The sequence below is a fragment of the Anabrus simplex genome, chromosome 4 (assembly GCF_040414725.1).
Source record: "Anabrus simplex isolate iqAnaSimp1 chromosome 4, ASM4041472v1, whole genome shotgun sequence".
Taxonomy (NCBI): domain Eukaryota; kingdom Metazoa; phylum Arthropoda; class Insecta; order Orthoptera; family Tettigoniidae; genus Anabrus; species Anabrus simplex.
The window spans coordinates 355,286,136-355,302,102 of record NC_090268.1 but is presented as its reverse complement, the minus strand read 5'-3'; the positions used below and the strand labels follow the sequence as shown (position 1 = coordinate 355,302,102).

The following is a 15,967-nucleotide window of genomic DNA, read 5'->3' as shown; positions in this document are numbered from 1 at the left end:
AGTGAAACAATGCTTTGACTCACATTAGCGCTCATAGTGGTGCTTAAGTGAAACAATGCTTTGACTCACATTAGCGCTCATAGTGGTGCTTAAGTGAAACAATGCTTTGACTCACATTAGCGCTCATAGTGGTGCTTAAGTGAAACAATGCTTTGACTCACATTAGCACTCATAGTGGTGCTTAAGTGAAACTCTGCATTGACTCACATTAGCGCTCATAGTGGAAGAAAAAGGCAAACTGCTAATCTAATCACGGCCGACTTGATGCGTCGCTCTAGCTAGCTCGGCCGTGATCTAATCGACCGGATAACGATAACTGAGAAAAGGATTGTAATTTTTAGGAATAATTTTAGGAATAATTTTTAGGAATAATTCTTATACTTTATTATATTTTATTCGCCTAAAATTCGTAGTTCTTTTCCCTAGGACGTTTTCAACATTGAGTTGCTTGACTGAAGGGCTAGAACTGTGGATTTTTTAAACTTCGTCAAACATCATGTCCAAGTAACTGGTACAGAATTATTAACTTCTAAAACATCTACTGATTGAGAGACGGTAGGACAGAAACGTTTTTGGCTTTCCAAAAAAAATTGTGTGGTAGACATAGTCTTGGAATAATTTTCGAAATAAAATCTGAAAGGTTAAGCGTGCATTGAGAAATAATGAGAAAGGAAAATCAATTTTTTGTTATATTTCAGACAAGTTTTATAAATTATACAATAAATATGGCTTTTACAAAAAGTAAAAAATAAATTAAATAAATAACTTAAATTAAGACAGTTTCTATGAACACTGGGATTATCTTGGTATTCTGAATTCTGCTGAACTGGAAAGATTCCAGCAGTACTGACATCTTTCCTGCTCACAATCCACAACACAAATATCGTCTTGAGTTCATTTCTGACTTGACAGTGGACAATAAATAGCGGTACTCATACTGAGTCAATCAGCATGAGTAATGTTTTGTGATTTGCTGATACTTAGAGCACATGTGTATATAACAGAATAAATATGATTTATGAGTCCCTTGTAGAGTTGAGTATTCTTCAGTGAAGAAAATGACTGGTTTCCTAGCTCTGTCTCATTCTACCACGATGGTCCCGTTATTCCCTACAGTGTAATAAAGCTGTTTTGCACAGTCCAAGATGCCTACATTCTGTGTACACTGGAGGAGAATGATGTGGTTTACGAAGCCTTCTCACCTATCAAAACGCATTCTTCTGTGGGTCCTCGCGCTTCTCACCGGAGAGCTCTTATGTGATCTTAAATCGTCATCGTCGTCATCGGCGTCGTCGTCATCATCACCATCATCTAGTCCGATTCCATAATCATCATCTTCATCATCTTCTTCTCTCTCCTCTTGTTCAGCTTCTTCAGCTTTCTCTGTAGGTCCGTCTGTTTGGGTGGCCTCTGTTTCACTCTGTTCCTCTTCCTCTTCCTCGTCTTCATCATCATCATCATCGTCGTCGTCATCATCATCATCATCGTCTATGTCATCATCATCCTCTTCGTCTTCCTCTCTATCGTCCTCCTCCTGTTCGTTCTCGACGTCAACTTCATTAGGCTGTAGTTTATGAGGAGCAGCTGTGCTCGTAGATACTTTCACAGCTTGTGTAGATGGAGACGCTGAAGCAGACTCTTCTTGATCCTGGCTGGCTACTACATCAGCCTCTGTGACACTCCCTCCGTGGTCCTTGATGTTCTCCGCTGCCATGGAAGTGGCTTCCATCGTGTCTCCCGACACCTCTGTAATGCTCATCGACGTCGAAGTAACGGGCTCCTCGAATTTCTCGTCTTGAACCTGGACAGCTTCAGTGGTCGGCTTGCGAGTTGCTGGCTTGCGAACTGGACGCGGTGATGTTGGTTTGGGGGTTGTCGATTGTGCCAACTTCACTGGAGGCTTACTGGAAGGTTTCGCCAAGCCCTTCACTGGTTTCCTAACTGGAGTCAATTTGACAGGCCTTGCACTTGTCTGAGCTACAGCAGGTCTTTCTGCTTTCTTCTTAGAAGGTTTGCTGCTGTCCGAACCGAACAAACCCAGGAGATCGTTACCAAACACACTGAATCCTGTGTAATCTGGAGAATCATCGCTTGCAGGAGCATCGTCAGCGTCATCATCGTCGTCATCATCATCATCGTCATCGTCATCATCATCCCCTCCGGCGAGGTCCTCCAAGTCATCATCATCGTCGTCATCGTCGAGATCGTAATCATCGTCGTCATCATCATCATCGTCATTTTCCTGAGTGACGGCGGCAGGTGCTGGCGGGGATGGGAGAGGTGGTGCTGGCTCAAGGTTCAGACCTTGAGGGCCAAACTTGAAACAGGAGACACGTAGCGCTGCTTCCACATCATCGAGAGCTCGGAGCTCTAGACCAAGGCACGCCTTGAATTCTTCTCCTTGCCGTGAGATACCGTACACACGACCGCAGAACTTGGAAATTCCACCTGGTAGAGGCATACATACCGGTTTCGGACGCTGACCTGTAAAGACATGCAATTTTATAATATCAGATTATAACTGTCTATAATGCATAAAGTACAGTTGAACAATCAAAAACTGACGCATGAATTTTTTACAGTCCCGTATTGGGTATCAGCCCACCTCTGTTGTGTAGTGGTTAATGTGGTTAGCTGCTACTCGCGAAGGCCCGGGTTCGATTCCCGGTTCTGCCACGAACAAAATTTCGCAAGTGAAATTTTCAATTTCTTAAACATCTCCGTTTGAAATTTGTAGCTGGACTGAGTGGCTCAGACGGTTGAGGCGCTGGCCTTCTGACCCCAATTTGGCAGGTTCGACCCTGGCTCAGTCAGGCGGTACTTGAAGGTGCTCAAATACGCCAACCTCGTGTCAGTAGATTTACTGGTACGTAAAAGAACTTCTGCGGGACTAAATTCTGCCACCTCGGCGTGTCAGAAAACCGTAAAAGTATTTAGTGGGACGTAAAGCAAAATAAATATTATTATTAAAAAATTTGTATGAATTAATTTTTCAGAAATAAACCCCATAACATAGCCTATTTCTTTTGTCTTAAATATAGAGAATTATTTATAATAAAACTGTGTTGCTTGATGCAAGAATTCCGTAGGAAAACGGATGTCGAAGGAAATGGACAGTATGTTTTTTTCTATTTTTCTTCAGTAGCTTGCCTGTATTAGGTCTCGTTTAGTTTTTACCATAAGGGACCTGTGATATGTGAACGTCCACCTCTGCGGTGTAGTGGTTAATGTGATTAGCTGCCACCCCTGGAGGCGCAGGTTCTATTCCCGGCTCTGCAACGAAATTTGAAAATTGGTACGAGGGCTGGAAGGGTCCACTCAGCCTCGGAAAGTCAACTGAGTAGGGGAGGGGGGAGGGTAGTTCGATTCCCACCTCGAAGTGGTTTTCCATTGTTTCCCACTTCTCCCCCAGGAAAGTGCCGCGGTGTTACCTAACTTAAGCCACGGCCGTTTCCTTCCCTCTTTCTTGTCTATCCCTTCCGATCTTCCCATCCTCTACAAGGCCCTTGTTCAGCATAGCAGGTGAAGCCGCCTGGGTGAGGTAGTGGTCCTCCTTCCCAGTTGTATCCCCGACCCAAAGTCTCACGCTCCAGGACACTGCCCTTGAGTCCGAGGGAAAAACCAACCCTGTAGGGTAAACGGATTAAGAAAGAAGGGAAGAAAGGAATATAGAAGAGGGATATGTGAACATATTAAGCTGTTCGTACTTACCGGTTACTGTAATATTTTGTAGAACTCGATCACCAAAGCTCATGGTTACCATCATAGAATCACCTTGTAGGTAAGTTATGGAAGCACAACCTGAAAATAAGGCACATGGGTGGAGTAAATTATTTTTATTGAAAATGCTGATGAATAATTTGTATATACGATGAATCACATGAATTACACTACATTGTCAAGTTACACCGACGGATAATATTAATGAATTTTATTGTGGAAAATTAGCATACTCATACTTTACTGCTTAAGGTTCTGAAACCCTGTAATTTATTCTACTTCTCTTATTTTTCAGCAAATTTCATACTGGAAGCTGGTACTCACCAGGTCCCTTGATGGGCACCACAGGCAGCGAGAAGTCTCTGCAGCAGTTACACATGAGATTCGTGCATGCACAGTAGCGGTTGGGTGGTCCTTGCCTCTGGTTCTTCCTCGCCATGGCTGCGGCCTGGTCTTTGGGGTCTGGAACATAGGAGTTTTGCTTGTCAGAAGAGCCGTATGCACTGTGTTTTAGAAACATTTTATTGATAATATAAATCTCCTCTCCTTCCAGTCTTTCACAAATAATTATCGAACTAGTTGTACCCGCCTGTTCTATTCTCCTGCCAAGGGGCTGAGATCACGCATTCTTGTGTCTAACAATCAGAAATATGTATATTTCCTAGAGGATTGTTTTATTCTTTGCTTTTGATTTAAATTATTTTGATTCTTGTAGTCTAAAATAATACATTGACTTAATGTTTTATTTTCTTACTTGTTATATAATGTATGTTTTAATTTTACTGGATATGGTGTCTGGATTTTAATTCATTTTTAAGTTTAATGTTTTATTTAATATTATAAAACATTAGTTAGTGTGTTCATAAACCTGTATATTATTATATGAAAACCCTACTAAAGGGGTTTTTCAGCCTCAATGGCATGTAAGTTACCAACAGAACTAATTCAATTAAATTCAATTTAATCATTCACTCCTTAATAAAATTGTAAGTTTCCTTGTTTTCATCCTCTATTCAATTTTCTGGCCTTTATCTCAGTTTCTTGGGGGTAAGCACTTTATATAATTTGTCCAGTTTTGCGGGCGGATGCCCTTCTTGACGCCAAACCTGTATGGATGGAAGTGTTCACTATTGCGTGTTTCCGTGGTGGTTGGTGGTGTTGTGCGTTGAAGAAATCTGCATTCCACCGGCTGTGTTTACTGATGCTCGAGCTTCGAGTAGCGTTTTGACATCCGAGCTTATACAAGAACCGAGGTATTTAAATTCAGTGGTTTTAACTGTTGAAGTAAAGTGTTCGTTTGAATGTTATTTAATTATTCACTGAAATATGTTGTAATTGCTTTTATTCTTCGAAATCTATTAGTTATTGTTTCATTGGTGTCACGGCTGACGTAAATAAATACAGTTTTCATTTTTCCCTTTTTTATACCTAAGTTTTAAATATAGAGTTAAACTAAGTTCAATAATTGAATAGATTATGCGTCAGGTAATGCTAGACTGCTAACTGATGTTCGTAAATATAAATTTAACCTCTATGAACTCAAATATTCAGTCCCGGGGCCAGAGTAATTAACCACACACAGTTAAATCGTCGACCCGTTCAGGAATTGAGTCCGGGCCCTGCCGAACCGAAGTCTACTGCGCTGACCATTCAGCCAAAGAGCTGGATGCTATTCCCTTACCATCACTTAGTCTTTTATAAGACTGTAAAGTCTCGCCTCGTTATTTTTAATTCTCGTATCAAGAAAAGATCTTTGGTATTTACCCAACAAAATTCAACAAACACCAGTCATAGATTGCCTAAGGGAGTTCTGGTTTCTCTGCCATCTGGTACAGCAAAATAAAACGTCAAAATAGACAAGCAGGCAGTCTAAATGGCATAAAATCAAAATATCTGCATTACGGTATCCGAGGCCATTCTATTATTATTATTATTATTATTATTATTATTATTATTATTATTATTATTATTATTATTTAGGAATTTTCTACAACCCAACCCATATGTCCACATATTTTCTTCCTCCATAATTCATTACCTTGTGCAAATTCTTTAGTTAAACCTCTTCTATTATGCTCCTCCGTACACCATTCATCCACTTTTCCCTAGATTTTTCCTCCTATCCTGTTCTTCTCAGCTTTCCAGTTTAACATCATTTGGGCATTCTGTTATCTATCATCCTTTTCACATATCCATATCGTTTTAATATTCTTTCTTTAATCACATCCAACAGATTATTCTCTGCCCCCATAATTTTCTTGATTCCAAATTTTCCTACTTTATCCAGTTTTGACTTTCTAGCTGCTCTCCTCCCAACATCCATCTAAGTGGCTAATTATTTATTTTCATATAGTCTGCTTATTACCTATAGTTCTACTCCATATAGTATAATAATCTACACCATAGAACTGTAGATGCATTTCTTTGTTTTGCTTAAAATATTATACTTAATAATATTGAATTATGCACCCCAATTATTCTCCTACCCTCAATTACTTGTCTCTCAGTTTCAAAGTGTGTCATCAGCTTCAATTGAAGCGTCAGGGGAAAAATTCAGGTAATTCATCTTCCTTCAGAACTCAGAAAAACGAAATATAATACATTTTTAGAGGCACTGCTACATAGGGCAGAAAAATAATTGCAGCCACAAATTGGTGAGTATCAAGGAGGTTTTAGAAAGGGCAGGTCATGTTAGGAACAGATCCTGAACCTAAAATACGTCATTGCATACCAAAAACAGAGAAACAAGAAATTCCAAAAGGCCTACGATTCCGTAGAAAAGAAAACAATGATTCGTATCCTAGAAGCACCGAGTCTAGGCGGGAAGAGAAGAGAACTCGTTAAACAGACAGTGACTGGCACAACATCCAAGGTCAAATTCAGAGGGATCCTATCGGAATCTTTTGGTATTCAAACAGGGGTCAGACAGGGAGATGGACTATATCCCCTTCTATTCAATTGTGTTCTTGAAAAGTGATTAGAGGGTGGCGCCGTAAAATGCAAGGGATAGGCGGTATACGAATGGGATGCAAGAATAAACGAATTGGAGGTGCCTGTTTAGCCTTTGCAGATGAGGAGGCACAGAACCAAATTGCCCAAGTTCAGGAAGAAGTATGTAAGGCAGGCCCACGGTTCTCCTTCGAGAAGACACAATACTTTACCAAAATCAAAACATCACCCAGATGGATGGAAGTTGTGAGAGAAAGGATTCATAAATTGGAGAAATTCAAATATCTGGGGGAGTGGCTAGACCTGTCAAAAAGGGAGGCACTGTTATCGAGAATCAACGAGATGAACTTGGCATATAAACTAACTACAGTATGAACACCTACAAGAAGAATATCTCGATCAATGCAAAACTCAGGCACTACCAGTAATCCGCCCGGAGGCTCTATTTGCAGCTGAAAGTTTGAACCTGATAAAAACAGTATTAGTCAAGAAGTTGGAACTAGTGGAGAGAAATATTCTGAGGAAGATATTGGGACCCCAAAGAACAGAGGATGGATCATACAGAAAGAAAGAAACCAAGAATTATATCTCAAGATGGAAAAGATCTCAGATACCATCCGGAAGAGGAGAGCAATGTTCTTCCGACATATCTAGAATGAACCCGGGAAGACTGACCGATCAGATAATAAGAATTTTTCAGACCAGGAAAACGACAGTGCGCTGGTACCAGAAGGTGAAGATGGACCTGGAAGAAATGGGAATACAAGGAACGGAAATCATCAACAGAGATGCTTACAAGTCGAAGATTAAGGCCAGGAAGAGGTTTCACGAAAAAGGTGGAACCCGTCCCCAAACGTCATGGACAGAAGAAACGAGGAGATTGCAGTGTGAAAGGTTGAAGGAGTACTGGACGAGGATTAAAGCGCAGAAACAGATGAAGCTGAATTCGAATTAACGTGGTCCATAGACAGCCAAAACGAAAGAATAATTATCAAACAAGAAGATACAAAATCATATGCTTTGAATAACTTAAGTCCGAAATGTAGTAAACCTGAATTTAACTTGGTCCAATGTCACCGCTAACTCGATTACGACCAAAAGTTAACTTACTGTAACTGTTTCCTATCCCTGATCTTTAAATTATTAATCCTAAATATTTGAATTTTCCGGCCCCGTGGTGTAGTTGTAACGTGATGCCTGTTACCTGGAGGACGCGGGTTCGATTTCCGACCTGGATCTGAATGTTGGTTCGAGGTCCACTCAGCTTACATGGTTGCGATTGAGGAGCTGTCTGACGCTGAGATAGCGGACCCGGTCTAGAAAGCCAAGAATAACGACCGAGAGGATTCGTCGTGCCGACCACATGACGCCTCCTAATCTGCAGGTATTCGGGTTGAACAGCGGTCGCGTGGTAGGCCAAGGTTCTTCGAGGCTATTGCGCCATGGGGTTTAGTTTGGTTTGGTTTTTAAATATTTAACTTTACTGACGATCTTTATTTCTTCACTTGAAGTCCTTAACATTTTGTCAGAATTGATTTGCAACAAAATATATTCTGTTTTACTGTAACTCAAATTCATTCCCCGCATTTGATATTCCTCACTTAATTTCCTCATCATATAAGAAGCGTCATCGGAATCTTCATCACTATTACTTGGTTGTCTACAAACAGTAAATAATGTAGAAAGTAGCTTTTGTCAACGAAATAATGATATTATTATTATTATTATTATTATTATTATTATTATTATTATTATTATTATTATTATTATTTGATTTTATTTACAGAACTGTGCCAACATTTTGTTGTTATTGCACTCTTTCTATGTCCGTAAACTGGATTCATTTTCATACATAACCTGTTTTCTGTCTTTCCGTATCTAACAATACCATACTCAATTCTGTTTCTTCTACGGGTTTTCGAACCTCATCTGCTTATTAATTCTCTTGTTAATATTTTCTTCAGAATTGAAATTTTGTATTTTAGGTTTACATCTTGAAAACCCCTCTCTGTTCTCATTCAGTATTTCTACCAATATTTCTTCTAACAACATCCAACAATAATAATGTTATTTGTTTCAGGTCCCACAAACTTCTGATTTTCGGAAGCACCGAAGTGTCGAAATTTTGTCCCGCAAGAATTCTTTAACATGCCAGTAAATTTACCGACACGAGGCTGACCTCTGAATACCACCGGACTGAGTGGGGATCGACCTCCGTAAAAGCATTCAGTCTTAGTGTGCACAAATAGTTTTGCACAAAATATCATCCTCCAGTACTTTACATGTCATTTGGCTAATGCATTATTCAGTTGACAGAATGAATAACAAAATAATGTTCTGAACAAACCCATTCTTCCTGTGCTCCCCAGATATATATATATTTATATTTCATCTTTATATACACTGTTAAATTGAATGTTCTCTGAAGTTCATATTTAGCATCATTTTGCCTTACTGTCTAAGTAATTTTACATTACAGTTTAAAATCGACTCCATATTCAGTTTTTGTGTCATCTGTTTATCAATGTTAGTCTTTTCTTTATACATTCATAATTTTATTTTATTATAGATGTTTAAGTTACTTGTTAGATTTGTTTTAGCGGTGCTATGATATCGCTTTGCATGTTGATCAATCTCAATTTACTGTACGCAATACTGTATGATCTCAACAATCTATTTTATCTTTTATTTGGTTATCAAGGCACTGGGATGAGGGCGTGATTAGTTCAGCAGTTTAACACTATGGTTTCCTACCCAGAAGGCCAAGGTTGAAGTCCTGGTTGATCCTGGGTTGAGATTTTCACCTCAAAAATCACGTGGCGTCAGGAAGCCCCCGGCCACATTCAACATGAGCTGGGTGGATCCAGTGAACCCAGAAATAGTTAGGATAAGCTGAATTAGGTTCTTTATTATTAAAGCACTGAGCGCGAATTCTTAAAGGTGCAGCGCAGTTTAAACAACAATGTTCATATGAATTTGCATAAAAAATACACAGAGAACATACAAAGTACTAATAAAATAAATAGTATCATAAAACATATAACATAAAGTGATTAACAAAACAGGGCTGCCTGGCCGAGGCGGTAAGGTGTGCTCGGTTCGCCCGGAAGGACGTCGTAAAATTTAAGAAACGAGATTTCCACTTCCGGAGGTGCATATGGCCCTGAGGTTCACTCAGCCTACACCAAAAATGAGTACCAGGTTAATTCCTGGAGGCAAAGACGGCCAGGCGTAGAGCTAACCACCCTACCCCATCGCGACATTGTCTTTGTCTTTTTTTTATTAACAAAGCAGTCACATTCGTTATTCACATAATAGCAATTGCACAGCAAGCCAAGCTAAGGAGAATGCTGAGTGGAAAAGAATACTAATATAAATTTTTTAGACTGCTCTAAGTTAAGTGCATTTTAGAACTGATAATTAACTTCGCAACGCCCTGCAGTATCTGCACGTGGCCATGCTGCAAACACTCCTGGGAAAGCAAACGCGCGCGTGTAGTGTGTGAGCAAATACAGCAGAGACGCTGTGAGTTACATGCCGGCTTTCTCTGTTATACATAATGGAGCCACTACTTGACCGAACACGTGCCAAGCTGTGTCACTGCCATGCGTCAGACACAAGCGTTGCCCACTACTTATTTACATCAAAATTTTAACGAACTATATCTTCGAAACACCATATATAAAAAAGGTTTGTTATGTTTTATTTTCAGAAAAGTCTAGTACCTCTTCGGCTAGCTGTACCATTTACCAGACATCTTCTATAGTATCAACCCTGTATTACTTATTTCTTTATTTTAGTTCTGAAAATTTTTGGGAGGTACCTTTCTGTATCTTCTGGCAGTTTATTACACTGACTGACAGAGCAAATGCAACACCAAGAAGGAGTGGTTCGAAAGGGATGAAAGTTGGGGAAAAAACAGAGACGGCACGGACGAATAATTGATGTTTATTTCAAACCGATATGCAGGTTACACAATGCGCACGCCATCGACTCAGTAGGATGTAGGACCACCGCGAGCGGCGATGCACGCAGAAACACGTCGAGGTACAGAGTCAATAAGAGTGCGGATGGTGTCCTGAGGGATGGTTCTCCATTCTCTGTCAACCATTTGCCACAGTTGGTCGTCCGTACGAGGCTGGGGCAGAGTTTGCAAACGGCGTCTAATGAGATCCCACACGTGTTCGATTGGTGAGAGATCCGGAGAGTACGCTGGCCACGGAAGCATCTGTACTCCTCGTAGAGCCTGTTGGGAGATGCGAGCAGTGTGTGGGCGGGCATTATCCTGCTGAAACAGAGCATTGGGCAGCCCCTGAAGGTACGGGAGTGCCACCGGCCGCAGCACATGCTGCACGTAGCGGTGGGCATTTAACGTGCCTTGAATACGCACTAGAGGTGACGTGGAATCATACGCAATAGCGCCCCAAACTATGATGCCGCGTTGTCTAGCGGTAGGGTGCTCCACAGTTACTGCCGGATTTGACCTTTCTCCACGCCGACGCCACACTCGTCTGCGGTGACTATCACTGACAGAACAGAAGCGTAACTCATCGGAGAACACGACGTTCCGCCATTCCCTCATCCAAGTCGCTCTAGCCCGGCACCATGCCAGGCGTGCACGTCTATGCTGTGGAGTCAATGGTAGTCTTCTGAGCGGACGCCGGGAGTGCAGGCTTCCTTCAACCAATCGACGGGAAATTGTTCTGGTCGATATTGGAACAGCCAGGGTGTCTTGCACATGCTGAAGAATGGCGGTTGACGTGGCGTGCGGGGCTGCCACCGCTTGGCGGCGGATGCGCCGATCCTCGCGTGCTGACGTCACTCGGGCTGCGCCTGGACCCCTCGCACGTGCCACATGTCCCTGCGCCAACCATCTTCGCCACAGGCGCTGCACCGTGGACACATCCCTATGGGTATCGGCTGCGATTTGACGAAGCGACCAACCTGCCCTTCTCAGCCCGATCACCATACCCCTCGTAAAGTCGTCTGTCTGCTGGAAATGCCTCCGTTGACGGCGGCCTGGCATTCTTAGCTATACACGTGTCCTGTGGCACACGACAACACGTTCTACAATGACTGTCGGCTGAGAAATCACGGTACGAAGTGGGCCATTCGCCAACGCCGTGTCCCATTTATCGTTCGCTACGTGCGCAGCACAGCGGCGCATTTCACATCATGAGCATACCTCAGTGACGTCAGTCTACCCTGCAATTGGCATAAAGTTCTGACCACTCCTTCTTGGTGTTGCATTTGCTCTGTCAGTCAGTGTATATAGGACAGTCGAGTGTGTCATATTAAACTGTTTTGTAAAAATGAGTAATTACGACTTATTTTATTGGGAGGTTCTTGTGTTGTAATAACGTACAATTGAATTTGTTTTACTTGCTGTATTATGATGTGTTTAATTATGAAAAACATAGCCGCTGATGTTTTCTGCCAATGGCCGTCAAGTGACAGGACTCTACAGACACTGTATAGTACCGAGTGAGTTGGCTTCGTGGTTTGGGTCACGTAGCTGTCAGCTTGCATTTTCGTCAGTGCTGAAGATGGTTTTGTTTCCCATGTTCTCACCAAGCAATTAAGGCCACAGCCGCTTCCTTCCCAGTCCTAGGCCTTATCCCATCGTCGCCGTAAAATATGTCTGTGTCAGTACGACGAAATACAAGAAGCAGTTGAACTTTGTATAGTTGTAAAATTGATGTTAAAAGGGACAAGTTAAAAAATCTGTCTAGGTTGTAGTCTGAGGTACTTACCTATAACTCTGGATGCAGCGAAGGCCAAGAGTAAAAAGATGAGCAGAAGCTCAAATACGACGGAAAGCCGCATCTTGATAGCGGACGTCGTTCCTGTAACACAGAAAATCAGTATTTAGATGGTGGTAGTGTTATTATTCAATCAATCAATCAATCAATCAATCAATCAATCAATCAATCAATCAATCAATCAATCAATCAATCAATCAATCAATCAATCAATCAATCAATCAAACAAACAAACAAACAGTTAATCAATTAGTTATTCAGTCATCACTGATCTGCATTTAGGGCTCTCACCCAGGTTGCAGATTCCCTATCAGTTTTTTACCTAGTATTTTCTTAATGATTTCAAAGAAGTTAGAAATACATCGAACGTCCCCTTGGTAAATTATTCCAGTTCCCAATTCCTTATCATATAAACGAATATTTGATCCAGATAATCAGTGCAGAAATGGTGCAAAGAATTTCAGTCCATGAATCTCCTTACAGAAATAGGCAGCTACGGCAAGGTGGTTAATACACAATCTCACCACATGCACAAAGTACTGGGAGGTCCAAAGTCTCTTACGGTAGGACGTCTGAAAAAATGGAACCAACTCACATCTTGATCCAAGTACAAGATGAAAGGCAATTCGAACGTTCGAACGTACACTTGAGGGCAAAGAGAATACTGTATTTCACTTTTCCCGCATCATGTAAATAAGACCTTGCAGACACAGCTTACACGGACGGGATCTTTTTCTGAAAATTAGCCACTTATTCCTATTACAAATAAACATATTACAAATAAACATCAGAATGGGATAGCGGAACTACTGTTTATACTTTATATATGTGTATATTTCACAGTGATTCTTCTTGTGTAATAACAGAAAACGAAGTACACACGAGTGTGTTGTTTCTTATTAATTATTGCTAGATAACAAAATAGCACATTCCTGAGAAAATGTTAAAACATGTATTTTATACTGACGATTATATATATTTTTCTTGATAAATGATCACGTGAAATAATAAATAACATATTCAATCATATGCAATTTCGTTCAAAAATAGAAAATAGATGTAATCTTCTGCTTTTGGTTAGCAAATAGCGGTGATTACTGACGAAATACATGTTTCGATCATGTGAAGTTCTCTTAAAAGATCTAATTTTTAGACAAGACTGGAGAAGTATGGCCTAACACGAAGCCCTGGACGTACGCTTACTGAGGCAGGACGGAGAGGGCGAGGAGAGATAGAAAGTCCTCATTAAATGACAAGAAATCCCTGTTCTGAGGAAGGACGTTAAATATCTCTTGGCGTTTCTCGGTAGCCAGAAAAGCCCACGCTAGCCACAGCAGTGCCTAGTAGGACTGATTCCCAGAATCCCAGAATAATTGGACTCACTTGGCACTGTTAATGCTTTTTTGTGCATGATAATGTTTCCTAACATTACTGGCCTTTTTCAGCTCACATCTTTACATGTGCTATGTGGAACTTGCCAGGTTTTACACCTATAACTTTCTGCCTACGGGGTTTTCTTCTGGCTTAGTAATACCAAATCTGCCTGGTAGCATGTCTGACATGGGGACAGACGCGGTACTTCCTTTACTGCCACTACTTACCAACCCTCTGTGCTGTCTCGTTCTCTTCTTAGATATAACAGCATGTGGGAAGCAACGTAGCTTTTGTTGATCGCCTTGCGGGGGGGGGGGGGAAGGAGGGGGGGGGGAAGAGTCGTGCTATCTTCGGGCGCATCCCTGAGGTCTTTATTTCCTAATCCGTTTACCCTTCAGGATTGCTTTTACCATCGCACTCAGCGCGGGATCCCACCTCTGCCACCTCAAAGGTAGTATACTGGAGCGTGAGACTTTGGGTCGGGGGATACAACCGGAGAGGAGGACCAGTGCCACGCCCAGGTGGCCTCACCTGCTATGCTGAACACTGGCCTTGTTGTTGTGGGGGGGGGGGGTTGTAAGGGATAGACAAGGAAGAGGGAAGGAAGCGGCCGTGGCCTTAAGTTAGTTACCATCCCGGCATTTGCGTGGAGGAGGAGTGGGAATCCACGAAAAATAATTTCGAGGGTGGCTGAGGCGGGAATCGAACCCCTCTCTACTCAGTTGACCTCTCCAGGCTGACTGGACCCCGTTTCAGCCCTCCTACCACTATTTCAAATTTCGTGGCAGAGCCGAGAATCGAACCCGAGCCTCCGACAGTGGCAGCTATTCACACTAACCACTACACCACACAAGCGAGCACTCCCTGAAGTAAAAACTAAAACTGTACTGCAGAGAAGTGAGTGAATCTTTTATTAATTTTTGTCGGCGATTGTACTGTACTTCAAAACTATCATCCAAACAAGATGTTAGAAACAAAATTTTTGCAAATGACTGTAATGAAGGTAAATATTTACACTTTTGAGTTTGTGTCGTGTTAAAACTTACCGTATAGAATGATGCTGAAGGAATATATTCAGTACTGTCGTTCAGTAAAGGAGAATATAGAAGTGTAAAGGAATTCAGAATCATTAGTACTCATTTTCAGTATCTGGCCATCAGCCAGTTTACGATGTTATATGGGTGGTGTGCTTTACATACCTTCACGTCACTAGCATATCTAGACCGGAACCAATCTTCTTGCCAACCGATCTACTTTGACTAGTGAGCGTGAGGATTATTACACCCATAGAATGCTTTCTGATTCATTACTGCCTCAGAATCAAATGTATGATAACTGTCGTTGATGAATTACCTTTTGTAATTGTAACAGTGATGACATCTAGCAGAGATAAGTGGCAGCAGAGGAGGCAGAACACGCCTCAACTAAAACAATAGTTAGTCAGGGTAGTCTTGTCCGGCTCCATGGCTAAATGGTTAGAATGCTGCACTTTGGTCGAAGGTGTCTGGAGTTCTATTCCTGACCGGGTTGGGGGGTTGAAACGTTAATTGGTTAATTCCTCTAGATCAGAGGTTGGCTGTAGTGTTGTTGTTGTTGATATGTGTTGGGGGCTCAGGTTTTTAGATCATTCCATATTGTTAATTTCCGACATGGCGATATTCCGGCATCCAAGGCCCAGATTTTCAACCGAGTGGTGAAGGCTTCGGCTTAACAGCAGCTGTGTTTGGCTGTCTTGCAAATCTATATTCGGGAGGCGGAGGGGCTGGTTTCCACAGTCGGCTGCTCTGAGAATGGTTTCCCTTGGTTTTCCACTCTCCTACCCTAAAGCGAATGCCGGGACAGATCCTTTTATAGGCTACCAACTCCCTCACCTTCTCCACACCACAAATTAACCCCCCCCCCCAAAAAAAAATATCCCTGGCTTCAAAGAGCGAGTTACCCTTCAAAAGACACACCGTTCTCCTTGAGAGCATGGAATGAAAACTAGAACCATAGGTATAGGTTATGTTTAGTAATTATATTTGGAGCACAACTAGATGTTCTGAAAAGTACTGTTCATAAGCACTCTCTTCATCAGAGAGGACAGCGCCAGCAAACAATTTCGCTCTTTCTCATCATGTCTTATACGTTCCATCAGTTTTTGATGTTTCCCTCTAACTGCA

At 41.7% G+C, this 15,967-nt stretch overlaps 1 protein-coding gene across 1 annotated transcript in view; it reads right to left on the bottom strand.

The window, feature by feature from the left end:
- Window positions 1-676: 676 nt before the first annotated feature.
- The window catches only part of LOC136872726 (aspartic and glutamic acid-rich protein-like), a 37,995-nt gene continuing 22,704 nt past the window's right edge, over window positions 677-15,967 (bottom strand). Inside the window, exons 2-5 of the mRNA XM_067146553.2 lie at window positions 12,423-12,515; window positions 4,045-4,182; window positions 3,712-3,801; window positions 677-2,484 (exon numbers count right to left, since the gene is read on the bottom strand). Coding sequence (XP_067002654.2) covers window positions 1,199-2,484; window positions 3,712-3,801; window positions 4,045-4,182; window positions 12,423-12,495 — 1,587 coding nt within the window. The 5' untranslated portion in view covers window positions 12,496-12,515 and the 3' untranslated portion in view covers window positions 677-1,198. The remainder of the gene's footprint in view (window positions 2,485-3,711; window positions 3,802-4,044; window positions 4,183-12,422; window positions 12,516-15,967) is intronic.